We start from the raw sequence: 20,351 nt of genomic DNA, 5'->3' as shown, positions 1-20,351 counted from the left end.
ATGTCTTTTTTCAATGAAGGCCACCAAAATTGCCTCTTAACCAGATGTAGAGTCTTTACAAAACCAAAATGGCCTGCCATTCGCGAATCATGGGCCCATTGAAGAACAATAGCTTTCAGGTTAGCAGGAACATACAATTTAGCCCCTACCCAAGCCATTCCATCCTTCATAGTACATTCATTTGAATGTTCCTTGAACCAGTCATCAAACTCAAGGCCTTCCTTGAGTTTGCATATGAGGTCCGTCGTGACCTCTAAATTCGAAATGCTTTGGCTTCTGGTAACCACCGGGGCAGCTAGACTTTTTCCTGGGATGACCGGGTGAACGACACTCAGCTTAGAGCTCTTGTATTGGGGAAGCCTAGAGAAAGCATCAGCAATGAAGTCCCCCCCCCACCTGGATGTACTTGAGGGTGAAGTTGAACCGGTTGAAATGTTGCGCCCAACGCATTTGTTTAGGAGATAGCTTACAAGAGGTCTTCAATGCTTCCAAATTTTTATGATCAGTCCATACTTCAAAAGGGTGTTTAGCCCCTTCTAGGAAATGTCGCCAGGTCATCAAAGCCCATCTGACCGCAAAAGCTTCCTTTTCCCATATAGCCCATCGTCTCTCTGTCTCCGTCAGTTTGTGAGAGGTGTAAGCACATGGCTGCAATTTCCCATCAGCATTCGTTTGAAGTAATACTGCCCCCACCGCCACATCACTGGCATCAGCTTGAACGATAAATAGTGTCTCCATATCTGGGTGTTTCAAAATGGGTTCAGCTGCAAAGAGTCGCTTTAATTTCTCGAAAGCGGCTTGAAACTCCATAGTCCAATTCAAAGGCTATCCGGTCTGGGCTTGGCCTCCCCTTTTGACTTTAGGAGATTTGTAATGGGCAGAGCAATGCTGGAGAACGAGGGGATAAATTGATGATAAAAATTCTTTGTAATTGTTTGCGGGTGCGAGGGGGTGCCCACTGAGTTACAGCCTGGACTTTCGCTGGGTCTATCTCGATGCCGTTGTGGGAGATGCGGTAGCCCAAGTAATCAATTTTTTGATGAAATTCACATTTAGACAATTTGGCATAAAGTTCTGCGGCTCGGAGTTTCTTGAGTACTGATCGTACTAACGTCACACGTTCTTCACGTGTTTCCATGTAAATAAGGATGTCGTCAAGGTAGACCATCAGGCCCTTGTACAGGTGTTCATGTAAAACTTCATTTTTTTATTTTTTTATCCACAAGTCTTTTTATTTCCATTTCATTCTATACAATCACATGTTTACTGTGCATAACCGAGGCATATAAAATTGGGTAATAAACACAGCCCTCACTTTTATAGAAAATGCCCCCTACAATACAAACCCAATATACCGCCTTAGCCCACCATACATCCTCTTTCATCCCCCTCCAACTTTCATTCTTCCTTCTCTCATACCCCTCTACACCTACTTCCCCTCCCCCTTCATCTAACCCTAACCCTATCACTCCCTAATCCATTCCCTCCCTTCCTTCTCCTCCTCCTCTCTCTCACCCTCTCCACCCTCCTTCTTTCACTCAGCTCCTCCCTTCGGTATACTTCTATTACCTTCCAATATATTCAGTTTGTTTTGTTTTGACACTAACATTAAAAAGCCACAGTATACAAGTGCAATCATGCTTTAAAATTTAACACATATTATATTTCCCCCCTCCCCCCTCCCCCTAGATCCCCACCTCCCTTCCCTCCCCCCGACTTCCCAGAGCCCATACATGGTATAACTTTTTGACAATCACAGTCTAAAATATCTCTACATTGAACTCAGCTTCTTGCTGTTACCCAAATTTTTAACAGTTTAAGTTATTACTGATTTTAAGCATAAGCTATCTGGAGTTTCTTAGTCCCGTATTTGCTTTGTATATAATCAATCCATTTTTTCCAGTCTCGTTTTCTTTAGTCTTTGTATCACCTGGGTTCAGTATTAATTCCTGCTCTTTCCCTTTAATTTCCTCTTCCAATTCTTTACGTTTTTGCCCTTGTTTATGTCTATGTATTTTGTTTATATTTATCAATACTCCTCTCATATAGGCTTTGCTTGCATCCCATACATATTCCATAGGTGTACCCTTATTCATGTTAAAAACAAATATTCAGATAACAATTTTTTACAATCATTAACATACTTTTCATATCTGAATAAATTTTCATTCAGCCTCCAAGACCTTTTTGCCTGAACTACCCTTCCCAGCTCCATCCAAACTGGGTTATGATCCGAAAGGACTCTGGCCGTAATCTTTGTCTTCTTCACCCTAGAAAGTAAATCATTAGTAATTAATATAAAATCGATCCTTGAAAAAGATTGATGTCTGTCGGAAAAGAAGGTAAAGTCATATTCTTCTGCATGCCTTTCACGCCAAACATCTCGCAGTTCGAAGTCGTCCATCATGTCAAAAAAGGATTTGGGTAATTTAGCTCGGAATTTAGTATTCGGGCGAGATGTCTTCTTATCTCTTTTGGTGTCAATCACGCCATTCCAATCACCCAATAGTATGCACGACTTAAAGTCCCACTGTACTAATTTAGCATGGAGATTTCTATAAAATCCATCTTGTTGTTGATTAGGAGCATAAATTCCCAAAAGCAATGTCTTTTTCCCTTCTAAGATTAAATCTAATGCGATATATCTTCCAAAGGGATCTGCTTCGATTAGCTCGGCTTTAATGTCTTTCCTTAAGTATACTACTATACCATTTTTTTTTTCCGTAGCAGAGGTCACAAAATGTTGACCAAGTTTGGGATTGAACAAATATTTTTGATCAGTTATTTTGATATGAGTTTCCTGCAAACAAATTATGTCGTTCTTAGACTGTTTAAGATAATGAAATATTTTCTTTCTCTTCTGTGGAGAATTCAGTCCATTAACATTCCATGTCAAAATCTTAGTTGTCATTTTTGGTTGCCTGAAGCTTTTTTAGAGCCTCCCGCATGGCCTGTCTCACCTTTGGTCTGGCTCCTCCCACAGCTTCTGAGCTTGTTGCTGTAGCTCCTTGATCAATGGCCGATGATTGTGGAGATTGTTGCGTTGTGGCTTGTTTTTCTGTTTGTCTGGTGGTCATATGGTTAGATCTTTGTTCCTTAACCCCTTGCCCTTCTGGGAGGGGGAGATGATACGTTTTGTCTGGTGATTGTGTAGTTTGCTGTTTCTCTTGTCCTGCTCGTGGTTTTTCTCCATATCCCGATGGTTCAGGGTGCCCCACTTTCAAAATCTTATGATAGAAATCTTGAGCTTTCCATACAGAGTTGAGACGATATCTTTGCTTATCAAATGTAACTATAATGCCAAACGGGGCATCCCATCTGTACTGTATCTGGCGCTTTCTGAGCTCTTCCACCAAAAAAGCATAATCTCTTCTGGCTCTTAGCATTTGAGGTGGTATCTCTTTCAAAACCATCAAATCCTGTCCGCCAATTTGAAGCTTGGTATTGTAGGACTCTTGTAATATCTTATTTCTGGATTCTCTTGTAACAAAATATATTACCACATCTCGGGGGAGTTGCTTTTGTTTTGCCGCCCAAGAATTGACGCGAAAATTTTTATCAATCTGCCAATCAAAATTGGATCCCGGTCTTCCCACCAGACAGTCAAAGGCCTCAGAAAACATCTGCTTTAAGTTCTCCTGTCTCTCTTCGCGCAGCCCCCTAACTCTTAATGCAAGTTCCATCTGGTTATACTGTATCATAATCATTTGTTTTTCAGCATTTTCAACTTTTCGTTCCACCTCTTCGGTTTTAGATGTCAAATTAGTTTTAGCTTCATTGAGAATCTCTAAGTTATCTTCCATTCCAGAAATATATTCTGTCAGTACGTTTACAATTCCCATCATATCATCATTCATTTTGGTAATCTTGGTATCAAATTTATCATATGAGACTTTTATCTCATTGCTTATCTCATTCCTTATTTCATCTCTGAACTCTCTGAGAGCTTCCAAATTCTGTTCCCTTGATTCTCTGAACATTTCCAGCAAAAATTCTTTCGTTAATACATCTCCACTAGGGGGCATAGAAGGTGGGGGCTGCGACTTTGTGCCAGGTATGGGAGAGGCAGATTTAGGAAGTAATTTCGCAGGATTCGATTTGGATGCCATAATATCTTTGCTTCAAGCACTTAATCAAACCACTATGCCGAGAAGAGAAAAGAAAAAAAATTCTCCCTTTTTTGCCAAGAATTTTACGGAGGATTTCAAAAGGCTGGCATTACACCAAAACAGTTCAGCAAAACAAAACAAAAAACAGAGAAAAACCCTGTTTGGAATGTCTCTGGGTCAACAAAGAGCCTTTGAGAACTTTTAATTAGATAAGGGAGAGTCTTCAAAGGAATGAGGCTAATTAGATCGTGAAAGGCTGCCAAAATATACCATCATTGCAAATACAAAAGCTGGAGAATCGCCATCTTTAAAATAAATACACAAAAGAAACTTTTTAACATTGAAGCTTGAGTTTTCCTAAAAAAACAGACGTAAAGTTCTCAAATATGAGCTCTGCTTGTATTAATTTCATAAAAAAAAATATTTCAATAATTTGTCCTAAGAGGGGGTTCTTCGCCTTGTGCCGTTAATACAGCAGAGAAATCTGGCCGGAGATGACTCAGCTTAAAAAAAAAACCCTCGTTTGCAGCAGAAAAAAAAGCTGCAAACTGCAAGGAAAAGTTCTTACCGGCTGAGCCGCTCACTGCAATCTTCTTGCCTGAAGTTTGAGTTATCTAAAGGATGTTTAATTAGATAACAGACCAGAAATCTGGGAGCGGCTCAATTAAGCCGCTGCCGACGGCCAAGTCCCTCCCCGGAAGTCCATTTATTAATTGCATGAAAACAGCTGGCACCCCCTATAGGCCAAATGGGAGTACTCTGAATTGAAAACTCCCAAGTGGGCAGTTGAAAGCAGTTTTCCATTCATCTCCCTCCTTGATTCTGACTCTGTAGTAGGCCTCTCTTAGGTCTTTCGTGAAGATCTTTCCTTTACCCAATTGGGCCAACATATCCTTCATCAGAGGAAGGGGGTAAACATTTTCCACGGATACAGTAGTAAGATTCTTGTAGTTAACACAGAGACGAAAGGAGCCATATTTCGTTTCTCTGAACAACACTGAGGCGGCCACACGTGGCCTAGCAGGTTCAATAAACCCCCTTTTAAAATTTTTGTCAATAAACTTCCGTAATTTCTCCATTTCGCGTGGGGTCATTGAGTAAATCTGGGGTTTTGGAAGTTTTACCCCTGGAAGGATATCAATGCTGCAATCCGTTGTGCGGTGAGGGGTAATTTATCAGAGGATTTTTCACTGAAAACGTCCCTTAGGTTCCAATATTCTTTTGGGATTTTCTTCTCCCCCTCAATTTTTTCTTGCACCGCAGCCGCTAGGTTAGGTTCAGCATTGATAATATTGGAAACTCTCCCTTCTCCCTCGGGGTTTAGCAGATTGGATGCACAACCACCCTTTCTTCCAGTTGATGTGTGGGTTCCATTTACATAACCAGTATGAGAGGCTGGTCCATTCCCGGCGCCACAATGAAACTTAATGTTTCCTGGTGATCTCTCATCCACAAGTCTATTGGTTCAGTCACAAAATGGGCAGGAGCCACTCCTCCCACCCCAGCTATAGACTCATCTAGCTGACAAAAAGCAATGGGGACTTTCAAAGTTCTCAGTTTCAAGCCCAGTTTTTCCACCAGTTACGGGCTAACGATGCAACGTGTGCATCCCAAATCTAAAAGGGCCAGCATTTTTGCTTGGGCTCCAGTAGAGGGCACTTTAAGTTCTACTGGGATGGTCATGGGGCCTGATCAGGAACTTACCAGCGGTCGTCATCAGATTCAGTTTCACTTTCCCCCGATGAGGAGGATGGTTCTTCTCTTGGAATGGGAGGGAATTGCGCAGCAGGTTCTACCCCTTTCATGGCGGTGTCCCTTTGTCAGGCCTGCATTTATACCGCAAAAGAGTCATCTGGCCCAACAACCTCTAGAAGAGGATCCCCAACTTAAGGTGATGAAGAGTCCTACCAAGGGGGAGGCCTCGGAGGAGGAAAAGGGTCAACAGCCTCTGGAAGAGGATCCCCAACTTAAGGTGATGAAAAGTCCTACCAAGGGGGAGGCCTCGGAGGAGGGGAAAAGCAAACACGCTCTGGAAGAGGATCCCCAACTTAAGGTGACAAAGAGTCCTACCAAGGGGGAGGCCTCGGAGGAGGAAATTGCTGAAGATGACCCAATGGTGAATGCACCCATCCGCCCCTTCACCTTCCAAGTCAACCTCCAAGTGCCTAAGATGGGGTTGGAGGGGGAAGTTGAAGCAGCTGTGAGCACCAGTTGCGCTCGATGCTTAATCAGCACGTTGATTGTCAAGCAACTAGGTATAAGCACAAGACCTCTAGCCTGTCCCATTTGGGGTGAACAGGTAGATGGAACGCTAATTGGAGGGGCCCAACCCACGCTTCTGAGATTCATTGTTGCTCCAGAGATGCCGGAGGAAATAATCTTGGGGCTTGCATGGCTTGACAAGTGGAAACCGACGATAAAGTGGGAAGACGGTGGTAGGAAATTGATGATTGTGGATGAGCCAATACCACCGATGGAGAAAAAGGGCCAGCCAGGGATGATTGAATCCAAGAGCCCGGAACCTGCAGCAGAGACAAAAAACCCAGCTGTCCAACAAAAACCCAAAAACTTGTTGGAGGATGTTTTGTCGAGAAAACTGCAGCATGATTGTAATGGAAGCCAGGATAAGCTGATGACAGCTATGAAATTGGCGCTCCCAACAGACCAGTCTGGACTGCTACAAGTGGCCAGCCCTAACAGACCATGGGAAGAGGTCGCCATGGACTTCATCGTGCAACTCCCAGACAGCAGTGGAAACAGAATAATCTGGATAGTTATGGACTTGGTTTCTAAGCAGGCGCACTTCATTGCTTGCTCAGAGTTGCCGTCCGCAAAGAAATTAGCGATAATGTTTATGAAACACATTTATCGCCTGCATGGATTGCCCAAGAGGATCAGACCGCGGAGTCCAGTTCACAGCTAGGTTCTGGAGCCAGGTCCTGAGATCCATGGGGTCCACACAAGAACTGAGTTCAGAGGTTCATCCCAGCATGAACTGTGCAGCAGAGAGAACCAATGCATTGGTGGAACAATACATCTGGTGTTTTATGGACTATCAGCAAGACAACTGGTCAGACTTGCTACCCTTCGCCGAAGTGGCGTACAACAATGCGGTTCACAGCAGCGCTGGATTTACTCCTTTCCAGATTACCAGTGGCATGGAATTTGTTCCCATGCCTGAGCTTCCTAGATAGCCTCCCTCCTCCATGTCTTTGAATGAATGGATGGACATGCTAAAGAAAGGATGGGAGAATACGAAGAAGGCTATAGCAGTTGCAGCAGAAGCCTACCAGAAGCAAGCTGATAAACACTGCTCGCTCCAGAACCCCTTCCTTGTGGGAGACAAAGTTTTTCTACCAAATACTTAAGATTAGGAATGCCTAGCAAGGAATTTGGTCCAAAATTTCTAGGTCCATTCCCGATAGTGAAGATAGTTAACCCATTTACAGTTCAGCTCAGTCTACCCAGAAGTCTAGGGAAATTTGGCCCAGAATTTCATTGTAGCTTGTTGAAACCAGTAAATGGGTCTAGCATAAGAGCATCCACCCAAGTTTTCTCTCCTCCTTTAGAGGTAGAAGGGGAAACACCCATCTATAGTGATAGGAGGGGAACCACAATCTGAGGTGGAAAAGATTGTAGATTCTAGGTTGAATAGGGGTTGCTTGCAGTATTTAGTGCAATGGAAGGGTTACCCTTTATCTGAAGCCACTTGGGTGAAAAGCTGGAACTTAAAAGTGGAAAAATTATTAGAACAATTCCACGAGAAGTTTCCCGATAAGCCAAAGGGTCCCCTAGGGGTGGAAGTAGGTGGTTAATTTTTTATATGTTAACTTTTATGTTGTTCTCTTTTCAGGAAACGTTTTTCTTCTGAGGAGAGGCTGCCTGTCAGGCTTGCATTTATATTCTTTTTTAGAATTTTGGCCTGCCATACTTTCTCTAATTTCATTATGCTGTTTCTTTTAGTATAGTCAACGGGAGGGGGGAATAGAAGGAGTAGAATTGTGGAATGTATTGTTTTTCATTCTTTACTAGAAGCAAGGTCATCCTTTGTCTCCACACCAGTACACCTGACCGGAGGAAGCTGGGCATGTACGCCAGCGTGGAAGAAGGAGATTGGACCATGTGATGGACTGTGGGAGTGGGGACAAGTTCATGAACTTTTAACTGGGTGGGATTCTGATGTAACTTCCAGAATTGGAATCCCCACAGCTATGTGCCAACATGCCTGCTTTATTAAATTGGAACTTTAATCATAGTTTTGCCTTCAACTCTGATTTAATTCTACATGGTATTTGGAACGCTGACACCCTTCTCTTCCCAGGTTGTTTATCTGGTTTTCTATTCCCCCCCCCCCGACAGGGGGCTTTGGGCCAATCTTGGAGCGGCAATTTGCTGCCCGGTGCCCCGCCTTTCCTCAATGGAAGCAGGTGATAGATTGAGGCTTGCTTGTAGACCAACTTTTCCCTCCTTTCAGAGCTCCTGGGGTGGGGGGTGGGAGGGGCAGCTTTCTCTTTCTCACTGTTTTCACGGTACTTGTCTCTGGGTAGATCGATTTCCACATCCACTGCCAATTTGTACCAGTGTTGCAAGTTACGGGGTGGGGGGGGGCTGTTTACACAGTTTTGGTATATATCTTTGTTTGAGCCATCCATAAAACTGTCCTATTACTGTTGAAATTCAGTTACTGTTGAAATTCAGAATCTGTGGAATGTTGGTGGCCTAGCAATAAACCGTGGTTTCTAGGCCTTCCATCCTCTTGTCTATTGTACATCTCAAAATGGTAATTGCCTAGATGTTTCTTCCTCCATTGAAAACTGCATGTCGGGGGAGATGGAGTTTAGCATGGTATGAAAGTCTTTAAGTGCCTTTTTCTTGATGATGACATGGGTCATCCACATAATGCCATCAGAATTTAGGTGTGTAGTTCTGAAATGCACAGCTAGTTTTAGTTCTAGTTTATGCAGGACTGTTTCTACAGTAACTCCTGATATTGGGGATCCCATCCCTTTTATTTGTTCATACAGTTCACTTTTGAATGTGAAGAAGATGCATTGACAGTATTGGATTAGCTTCATGATTTGTGGTGTGACCGACTCAGATTGGATCCTGCAACATACTATATATTCACTTTCATTCATGTTTTTGTTTCCCTGTTTTCCATGCAGCTGGAAATCTCTAGGAGAGAGTTTGATGGCCACTTACTTGCATCTCACAACTTGTGAGCCACCTCGTCCAAGCTTGGGCAAGCAAATTGATCTCTTGGAATACCAAGATCTGGACCAGCATCTGGAGAGCCAGGCAAATGTAGCCCCCGTCAGTGTTCTTCACCCCAGCCCTGTCAGTTCCAACCCACTGGTGCCTTTGACTGAACCTCTCCTCACGTATACACCACTGACTCCTAACTTCCCCAGTTTGACTGTACTGGAATCAGTAAACTCTGCAGGTGAGGAAGATGCAAGAGGCATCACATGAATGGGAAGTCCTATTCTCTTGCTGAATAGTCTGTCCTTCACTGAATAATCTGTGTGTGTGTGGCGAGGGGGAAAGGTGGCCACTTAGTCTTAACTACCACTTGGATGCAGTGAGGGTTATTTTTTTTAACTTTACTTTATTTTATTTTACTTTATTATTTTATTTTACTTTATTATTTTATTTTATTTTACTTTATTATTTTATTTTATTTTACTTTATTATTTTATATTTTATTTTATATTTTATTTTATCTAGAAAATTTATATTGGCTGCCCAACTCAATCATAGTGACTCTGTATGGCTTACAGAACTAAAACTCCAAATACAAAATGCAAAGAACCCCCAACAATTCATAACAAGTTTATATTGTTAGAGTTCATATACTTGTAGTAGCAGAAAGAGCTTGCAAATAAACCAGATAAGCTGATTGACGGACGGGATGTAAGATATACTAGATTAAAAAAAATTCTCTAAGCCCATGGTGGCGAATCTAAGGCACACCTGCTAGAGGTCGCATGCAGAGCCCTCCATTGCCCCAGTCCAGCTCCATTGTGTTTCCCACCGTCGTTTGCACAGAAACAAAAGTTTGTGAGGCAAAAAATTTTTTTTCACTCAAATCAATTCCAATTTCTCACGAAAGAAAAAGATCTTTCGAAATTGGAATTGATTGAGTGAATGTTTTCACTCGCACGCTTCACAATGGGGGAGATGGGGTCCCTTCCTCCTGAAGCCCATTATGACGCAGAGCCACATTGCGAACCTGTGTCAGCTTGGCTCGGCAGAAAGAAGCAACTGACATCCAGTCAGTTGATTTTCCTGCAGAGCTGTCTGTGTTGGGATGCCCCGCCTTCCCCGCCAGCCAGCTGAGCTTCCATGCTGTTCCTGGGCTTGTTGGCCTCTAGACATCAGATTCCCACCACCCAGAACCCGTTCAGGCGTTTCCCCCCCCTCCCCCCCCGGGGAGAGAGAGAGAGAGAAACAGAGGGAGGAAGAGCGGGGGGGGGGAGAAGGAGGGAGGGAAAGAGTGAAACAGGCAGAGGAGAGAGAGAAAGAGAGACAGGGAAACAGGCAGAGAGAGGGAAAGAGAAAGAAACAGAAAGTGGGAGTGAGGGAAATGGGGTGGGAAAGGATATTACAAAAGGCTTTTTTATTACTAAAGATAATAAAAGTAGAAAAAAATGAAGGGGCATAAAAGTGCATTTATCATATTTTTCTTAGAACAATTAGCTGTACTCTGCCTTTATTATTATTTTAGGTAGTAAAACCTCAGTATTCAGTTTAAATTGCGATAAATAAGTGGGTTTTGGGTTGCAGTTTGGGCACTCGGTCTCTAAAAGGTTCACCATCACTGCTCTAAACTCTTGAAAATGACAAATAAATTTCAAAAAAATGGGTTTATTAGCAAGTCATGCCAGCCTCAACTCATCTTATGTTTTCTTCAGGTAAGTTCCTTAAAATCCTGGATGAAGTTATACCCACACACACACACATAGTGTGTGTGTGTGTGTGTGTAAAATCCCAGCTGCTAGCTCTTGGTGTTGGCTTTCATGCACATGAAGTTTTTCCCAAGAGCCCAGGACAGCAATGGCGAACTTTGGAGCCATGTTTGCAGAGCCCAATCAGATGGAAGCTAAGTAGGAGGCTATACAGCAGTGGTTCCCAAAGTGGGCAGTACCGCCCCCTGGGGGGCGGTGGGATGACTTAGGGGGGCACTAAGAGGCAAGGGGGGCGGCAGGGGGGCGGTAAGGGGACAGCCTGAAGGGGACATTCTCCCAGTGGTGTCTTCGGCAACATTCTCTCTTGCCGCGCGCAAAGAAGCGAAGCCAAATTTGTTTATTTAACCTCCTGCTCCAGCCTCCCCCGCTCTACTACATTAAGATCCCCGCACTTCCCATTTCTACTGGAAGCACGCAGGCCATGTGAGCGAGCAGGCGTGCGAGGCCCCTCAGTGATCTGAGGGGAGACGGGAGGTACCAAGCTGCATCCAGCCGTCCTCCCTTGTGGCTAAGGGTGGGAGCACCAATCCAATCCGCTTGCTGATTCTCTGTCCCGGAGATGTGTTCCGCTCTGATGGACTGGAGATGCCTCTGCCCAGTTCCCCAAGCAGAGGGCCTCGTCGCGGAGGGCCTTGGAGTGGGTGCCCCCTTACCTGTTCACATGGGCTTTGGCTGCCATGTTGTCCATCAGGACCAGGACGTGGTGACCGGTCACCGTGGTCTTGAAGTGACGTAGAGCCAGATGGATGGCCCTGAGCTCCAACCAGTTTATGTTGTTGCGCAGATCTGTTGGAGTCCAGCGGCCCTGGGCTATCTGGGCCTCCAGGTGTGCTCCTCAGCCGAACAGGCTCGCGTCTGTTTTGAGTACCTTCCTTGCTGGTTCCTTGAAGAGGGATCCCTTGTCTAACGCTGGGGTCAGCCACCAATGGAGAGAGAGTAGTACCTGGGGTGACATTCGAACTTTGAAGTTGGCGTCGCTCGTCCCGACTCTCTGGTATGGAAGCAGGAACCACTGGAGCTCCCTGGCGTGTCCAGGGCATGATCCCTATACAAGAAATGAATTTCCCAAGGAGCCTGGAAAGAAGAACTGCAGGAACAGAATGTAATTTGCGAATTTCATGGATGAGCTGCACAATGCTGTCCTTTCGGTCCTGGGAAAGGAAAACCTCCCCAGACACCGAATCTATAATGGATCCTAGGTGCTGGAGACTGGTGGAAGGGACCAATTGGCTCTTCTCTAGGTTGACAGAGAATCCCAGGGACCTGATGCTGTCAATGGTGAGCCCCAGGTCCTGCCTGGCAGTGTCTGGGGACCTGGCTAGGACGAGGATGTCATCCAGGTAACAAAAGGCGGACAGGGAAAGAATGCAGGTGGGCTGCGGCCAGCACCAGGGTAAAGGTCCTGGGGGCTAGAGGCCAGCCCAAAGGGAAGAGCTCTATATTGAAAATGATTGCCCTCGTAGGAAAACCTGAGAAACCTACGATGTTCCAGGGCGATTCTGATGTGAAGGTAGGCCTCCGTGAGGTCGATGGAGGCCAAGAAATCACCCTGTCGGATGCTCTCTAAGATGGATTTCAGGGATGTCATCTTGAACCTACGGTAGATCACCCTGGAATTGAGCAGTTTAAGATCCAGGATGGCTCTCCACCCCCCTGAACTCTTGGGGACCAGAAACAGACTTGAGTAGAATCCGGAGCCCTTCTCCCCCTCTGGGACCCTCTCAATGCCCCTGATATCTAACAGGTGTTTGATGGCCTTGGCCTTAAGGACCCGTTTGGTTGGATCTGTGGAGGAGGCGAAGGTACGGAATCTATTAGGGGGTTGCGAGCGGAACTCCAGTTGTAACCCGAGCTTAACAGACTGGAGGACCCACTCGTCCGATGTGACGTGCTCCCAGGCACCCACAAAAAGAGAGAGGCGACCGCCGATGGGGTGATCTGCGAACGGATCACCTGAACGTGCGGAATGGGTGGCCGCCCCCTCGTCGAAAGGGCCACTTGCTCTGCTGCTGGCCCTTGAACCTATCCCCAGGGAACTGCCTATCCCTTTGTCGATGGAACCTGGGATTCTGGTACCTCTGGTTCTGGACGTCCGATTCAGGCGGGCGGTAAGATGTTCTCCTGGGGTATGGAGCATGCTGGTGATCTGACCATCTGGTCGTAGCCGGGAAGACCTTCCGCTTATTCTTATCCTCCACCAGGATAGGATCCAGCGAAGCACCAAAAAGTTTGTCCCCAGCGTAGTCTGCTCCTGCCAGGTGCTACTTAGTCCTGGACTCCGCCTGCCAATGGCGCAACCACAGCAGGCGCCTGGACGCTACAGAGGATGATAAGGCTCGAGACGCATATTTAACTGCATCCAAGGTGGCGTCTGCTGAGAACTGCGTGGCTGCCAGCACTTTAGAGATGTCCTACAGCAGTCGAACCTCCGTGGCCGGGGTCCTTTCTCCCAGCTGTTCTAGCCACAGCACTGTAGACCTATTGAAAAAAGATGCAAAAGCGACTGCCCTAATGGCCCAGGTTATTGCTTGGAATGACTTATGCAAAATGATGTCTGCCTTCTTGTCCTCTGCTTTAAGACAGTTAGCGATGTCTCCAGTGACCACGGCTGAAGCTGAAGCTAGGGTGGTGACCAGGGTGTCCACCTCGGGAACCTGGAGAGCTTGGGCAAAGGTAGGGTTAAGATTATAGAACCTCCGCTCATTGCCCCCCGGGTTGGGAAAGGAACCTGACTTAACCCACTAGGATTTAAGCACCTCCAGGAACATCTCTGGAGTGGGGATCTCCTCCTTCTCCACTGGTGGCCTATGGAAAGGACCCTTCTTGTTACCCCTGCTAGTGCTGGGTGTGGTAGTCGCAGGCCTGGGATCTGGAGGGGTATCGAGGCCTGCTGTGGCCCTGGCCTTTCGCAGTAAGGAGCTAAATAAGGAGGGGGGGAAGAGCCTCAGGTGCTTGAGCATACTCATCCTCAAAAAACCCCACCTCCTTCAACTCTCCCTCCTCCAATTCTGAAGCCTCACTGGCAGTGGAGGGAGAGGGAGACCTGGGCACTCTGGTAGCAGAGGCCCTGGGGCGATCCTGGTGACCCCTGGGCTGATCCCGGGAAGACCTACTCCTGGAACTCTGGGGCTGATGATTCATCCCAGAAGCAATCCCCTGGGCTATGGCCCTGGCTAACACCTCCTGAAAGCTTGCAGGAAGCTCAGGCAGGGAAGGCTGTAGCTCTGGGGGCTGTAGAGAGTCCCTGTGATCAGGGGATTGTGATGCCAATAGATGCCTGGCTGGACTGGGTGCCCTGCGCCCAAAGGGGTTGCTCCTCGCCTCAGATGGGTGTGCAGGCGGGGGGGGGGGGATAGGGAGCTGTGCCCTCTGCCTGAGTCTCTTCCAAAGCTGGAAGCCTGCTGGGGGAGCGAGATCTGGAAGGCGAAGGGTTTATGGTGGCCCCGAACCTTCTAGCAGAGGCCTCGGTGATCTGAACTTCCTTCTCAGAAGTTCCCTTCCTATGGGGCCTGGGGGTGCCTCTTTTGGTGGGGGACCTCCCTCTGGTGACTGGGGGAACCCCCCTGGAGGTCCCCTCGGCTGGATCCGAATCCCCATGGGACCTAGGCCTTGCACCCCCGCTCCTCACTGCTTCTGCCATAGTACTCACGATTACTGTACCACCTCCTCTCTCCCTGCCGGCCTCTTCTCTCTGGTGCCTTGATCCTCCAGGCACCACGCTTTCCCAACGATTGCCGCCGCTCCATGGCTCAATTGCCGGCTCCCGCTGCTTCTGGGCCCTTCCCGGATTGCTGGGAAAATGAGGCCTCCTCCTGTAGCCTCTTCTGGCTACAGCGGTGCCTTTTGAGCGCTCTCAGCCTCCGTAGGAGGGTCACACGCTCTACCACGTGCTCCTAAGATGGTGGGGAATCCAAGATGGCCGCCGATCTGCGACCCGGTCTTCTCCGAGGCTTGGGAATTTTGGAGGAAGGCCCTTGCCAGTTCCTCGATCGCTGGCGCCTTGCGGAGGTCTCCTGGGTGGCCTGCTGCTGTCCTAGCGGGCCTCGTGGCGCAGCGGTTTTTTTCCCATTTACGCGGCCGTCCGGTCGCTAGGGAATCGCGCTGGAAGACGGCAAAGCTTGCCTGCCAGCAGCGCTGAGCATGGGTGGAGAGAGGAGCCGATCCAAGGTAATTCAGAAGGAAAACTGTAGAAAATACTAAAGGCTTGAGAAGGAGAAACCTAGAAAAAACCTAGAAAAACCTAGAAGTCTGTGAAGTGAGGGAGAGTCAGGTAAAACACTCCTTCTGGGCTGGAGACTGAGGTTAATCTGGGAGGTCAGAAGGAGGATCTGAGGTGTGGCCTCAAGATTTACCTTAGTCTCCAGGGGAAAAGGGCTGGGTTAATACCCATATGTTACTCCTCCCACACCTCACTTCGGAAACTGAAAACACAGAAAACAAAGATAAGAACTCAGATGAACTTATTAATGGAGTAAACGTGAGTGAAGATGGAAAGAAGGGAAGCTGGAAAAGTGACTTTGATAATTTGGTGCTCCATCCCAAACTCCAAGATGTAGGAGAAAAAGAGAGCGCGAAAAAGATGGAGTTAATAAGACAAATCTATTCAGTAATAAACCTGACAACCAAAGTTAAGCTTACACTAATAACTCAAGGGCAACAAAACCACATGAGAGATCATTTAAGCTTCAAAGTGCAGAGAGAAGTCTTAAACCCTGGAAAGGTCCTGGGAAGAGAATCGACGCAACAGCTGGCGAGAGAGAAAAGACCATTTTGTTACTGGAAAGATACTGGTTAATAATGCTAGTTGATGGAAAAAAGCTAGTTAATTATCGATGATTATTAAGTAGAGATTTTAGTACCTTATAGACTGTTCTAGATTATCATTGAATGTTTATTAATTAACATAAATTTACTATGATACTAATAGAGAAATAATAACCTTAGAGGATAAATAACCAGGCCATAGAAATGCTGATGTATATTTTGGGTGATTGTCCAGTAGAAATGTCCAGTAGAATCTCTTAGATTGTCTTAGATGTCTAATGTTTATTTTCTTAGCACGTAATTAACTAATTTGGGATTGAGGGAAAAGTCCTATAAATCTTATTAATAAATTATTGTTTAAAAACGGCTGTAAAGTTATAATATTGTGTGGGCCTGGAGAGGAGAGGTGAGGTAAACAGTAAATAACTTTTAGTTAACTACAATAATAACAATGAAATGTTAATGGACAATACTTAATGATACATTCAGGTGTGTTACGGGGCCGGGGGGGGGGGGGGAACGCTTAGATATCTTACTTTACCGAATTAATTTTAGAATATGTTATAAAGGTGCAATGTTATTGGAGATCTATTGAAATTGCAAATGAATGCCAGTAGGTGGTTGTGTCTTTTAATATAAATGATTAGAGATAAAAACATGTTTAAACAATGGTAACTAAAGGAGAATTATGGTACAGGGATAGTAAAATACATAACTTTTTTTTCTTGACTTAAAATGTACAACCTGATTTGAATGAAGCCTATGTAAGGATTGTGGAAGAAATGCATGGAATATATTTGTAACCAATCGATATGCTTTCAACAAGATGTAACGAAAGACGGGTTTTTTTGTCTTTTTGTTTAACTAAAACAATAAAAAAAATTCTCAAAAAAAAAATAGGCCACACGTACAGAATAAGTTCTAAAAAATTTTGAAACCCACCACTGGTATATGTGTATGTTTGTGAGGGAGAGAAAAAACAATTAAGGTCATTGATCTAAAGATGAAAAACTTTAGATAAAAGACATAAGTGTTTATTATCCATTTTGGGTTTCTTACAAGAACATCTTTTTGTGTAAGTTTGTGATATCTTAATGATATCTGTTGCAGTTTTGTGCTTTGTGATAATACCTTACTGAGATTACTTCTTTCAGTATCTACACAGGAATTATCATCTACTAAAAACAGTGAAGTAGTTACTAAATTTTACTGAGTTTACTAAGTTACTAGTTACTAAGGTTCTTGATAAATGACTATCAGACTTTGAAAACCTAGATCATGTTCAACAATTTTGTTGAATTAACATTAACTAAAAAGGTTTTTAAATTGGATTTTGAATAAATTTGCAATTAATTGTTACAGTTTTGAATTTTACTGTTACTACCTTCCGTCGTGCAAACTGGGGCGGTGGACTGAAAAAGTTTGGGAACCACTGCTATAGAGTCTTTTGTCAGGGATGTTTTGTTTGGGTTCTTGCCTTGAGCAGGTAGTTCAGTTTGTCCTCTCTGGCTCCAGGTGCTGCCGCCTCCTCCTCCTCTGCTTGAGATTTTGGAGCTGGAGAGAAGGCAAGAAGGTCTCTACGGGGCCATCCTGTGATCAGCCTTGAATTTGGGGACAAGAGATCCACTTGACCATGCAGAAAGATTGTTTTTGTCAATTAAAAAATTGGAAAATAACTTGATAGAAGTCACTTGTTAATCCCAAACTCTTTGGCTCTTCTCAGGAGATGCTTCTGGGGGTGACAAATCTAAGAAAGGGTTGAAACGGAAGAAAATCATGGAAGAGAGTGGTGAAACAGCGAAGAGGCGATCTGCTCGAGTCAGGAATACCAAGTGCAAAAAAGAAGAAAAAGTCGATTTCCAGGAGCTGCTAGTAAAGTTCCTTCCTTCTCGGTGCGCGTCCCCATTTCTAAACATGTGCTGGGGGGAAAAGCCGGGAGAGGGTGGAAGGAGAGAGGCATAGCCATGCAACAGTGGATCGGATTGCCTGGCTACCTTTCCTCTGCAGTCAGGTTCTGACTGCTTCAATGCTTTTCTGGTATGCTTTCAGCCTGAGGAAGCTGGATCCAGAAGAAGAAGGTCCATTCAACCACTATGAGATCCAAAGCACAACAAAGGATGAGAACTCACAGCCCCTGGGCTCCCATAGGATGTCCCTTGACCTGACAGTCTGCATGGAATCTGGTAGGATTTACCTCTACTTTTATTTTACTGTTTGATTTTCTTAAACATTAGCTTAATCTATTGATTCATTCATTCCCTGAAAATCAGCTCATGATGGCAATTTTTCTTCCAGAGAAGCAGGATGTTCATAAGTTCCTCTTGGCTAATTTGAACAACGGAGGCATACTTGAACTGATGATGAGATACCTGAAAGTCATCAGCCAGAAGTTCCTGGTCAAGTGGCCACCAGGCTTGCCCGAGGTTGTTCTGAATATCTACAACAACTGGAGAAAGCACAGCAGCAGCCTACCCAACCCACTATTAAGGGACTGTCACAATCAACACATCAGGGTAAGGATCGCGTTTGAATGATGACGTCCTTGCTGCTCTTTGAGTACAGGTAGTCTTCGAGTTACGAATGGAATGGAAACTACCAATTGCATTTGTTAAGAGTGATTTGTAGGAGTGAATTGCATAACTTGACCATGATTACTCCCTGCTTTCGCCCACACATTCACTAATCGATTGCATGGGTCGCTAAGTGCACATGAGGTATCTCGGTGGGGAAGGCCATGGGATACCTTACAGTGGAACAGGCCACCTGCTTCAGACCACCCAAGGACTCCCCCGACCCACTGAGACATACCCCCCTGGGGGTCCCCACAATTGTTCCCCCCCCCCATCCTGCCATGCCAGGTCACTTGTGAAGATCTGTCTCTCCAGTGTCTTCTGCTGTTTCTTTGCCTGCTTGTAGTCTCAGCGCAAAGAGCACTTGCAAGACACCAAGACTTTGGGGCAGTGAAATCGCATTGCTTCAAGCCACCCATCAGCTTGCAAATGCTCTTCATGCCAAGACTAGAATGGTGGGAAAGGCATTTGCAAGCTGTTGGGAGGCTTCAAGCAACATGTTGTTGCTGTCCCAAAGTCTCGGCTTGCAAGTGCTTTTCTGCCAGATGAGGTACAGGACTGAGTTCACAGAGAACTGAGGCCAAAACTACTGTAGTGCGAGACCAAGAGAGATCTCGCACTACTGATTTTTGCACGATCTCACACTACACTACTTTAAGCCTCTGTTCATTACGAACTGATGCCTGCACAAGACCCAAGGCAAAAGCCTTTGCAAACAGAGAGGCTGCAACATTTGTAACTTCAGGATTGGGTCATAGGTGCCTGGTGGGGGGAGTGTGCTAGGTCATAACTTGGAATGGTTACTAAGTGATTGCCGCAATTCGGGGATTACCTGTATTTCTACCTGCAAAGGGTAACTGAGGATTTAGAAGGCTCTGCAGTGGGCTCCCTTTTGCCTATCAGAGCCCCCATAGCAAAGGAGAAGGAACAGGTGCTCAGCGGGCACCATGCAGCGAGTGCAGCACAGTGTTTGCTGCATTTAAATGAGGCACACAACTGATCTACCCAGTATTGTACATACAGAAGAAGTAGGAGAGATAAGAAAAGTCGTGGTTTTATGAGGTTCCATAGCCAAGAAAACTCTGCCTCTTCAGGCTTTCAGCCACCAGAAAGAACCTGGACTCTTGAGTTCCCTTCATTGCCTTTGAGGAGGACAGTCAGCTTTATTGGAGAAGCCTCACAGAATCTGACCCAAGTCCAAAATGTTTTGTTTTAAACAGTTCCATTGGATGGTGTGATCTCTGGGAATTGGTCTCACTGGCTCAGAGAATCACAGACCTTGATTAACAAATAAGTTTTAGTAGCCTCTGCAGATGGCCAGACTAAACTCCTGAACTGAAAAACTGGCTTAGAAGCACCACTGGATGCTCTGTTCCTTTTCAGTGAGGAACAGCCTGAAGCCACTTCTACCTTCTAGGCGATGAAGTATCTTTCTGTTACCTGGACACTAGAAAGGCCAGTGTCAACTCCGAACCAAATCTGGCAGCACCCATTTATCTGTTCTCAGCTGCCACACAGAGGGGGAAGGGGGGAAGGAGGTTGGAATGCCTTACTAGACACAGCAGAGAGCTTTTTTGTGAGGAACAAGGTCATCTCTCCTGGCAATGGATAAGGTTGGGGAAGGAGTGCCTGGAGAGCCCTCCAATTAATCCAATTGGCCAACGTGACCTGTGACACTTGGGGATGGGGTTGTCTCCTTGTTTAATTATATTGAAACTGCGGGAAAGATTTAGAGCTGGTTTTCCTTTGAAGCTGTGTTGATATGATATACTCAATAAAGAAGAGCATTGAGAAGGAGCCAAGTATCAGGGTTTTAATTTGCTTGGGCTCATTAGTCGGAGCTAGATCTTGGGAGGCATTGCAGGTAGCAGGAGTCCTGCTGATTAGAAGAGCTGGTTTGAACTACTGAGTGCATATAGAGAAAAGAATAGACAAATATC

General features: G+C 45.5%; 1 protein-coding gene across 6 annotated transcripts in view; it reads left to right on the top strand.

Moving 5' to 3' along the window:
• Positions 1–20,351, top strand: part of CABIN1 (calcineurin binding protein 1) — a 130,864-nt gene that overhangs the window by 25,610 nt on the left and 84,903 nt on the right. For all 6 annotated transcript variants that reach the window (XM_087705947.1, XM_087705946.1, XM_087705945.1 and 3 more), the window contains 4 exons: positions 9,275–9,552; positions 17,565–17,733; positions 17,891–18,024; positions 18,137–18,354. In XM_087705947.1, the coding sequence (XP_087562073.1) occupies positions 9,275–9,552; positions 17,565–17,733; positions 17,891–18,024; positions 18,137–18,354 (799 nt within the window). The remainder of the gene's footprint in view (positions 1–9,274; positions 9,553–17,564; positions 17,734–17,890; positions 18,025–18,136; positions 18,355–20,351) is intronic.

The sequence above is a fragment of the Thamnophis sirtalis genome, unplaced genomic scaffold (genome assembly GCF_051295495.1).
Source record: "Thamnophis sirtalis isolate CommonGarterSnake01/CBP01778 unplaced genomic scaffold, rThaSir2_p1.2 scaffold_2, whole genome shotgun sequence".
NCBI lineage: Eukaryota > Metazoa > Chordata > Lepidosauria > Squamata > Natricidae > Thamnophis > Thamnophis sirtalis.
This window is presented reverse-complemented; position numbering and strand designations above follow the sequence as displayed.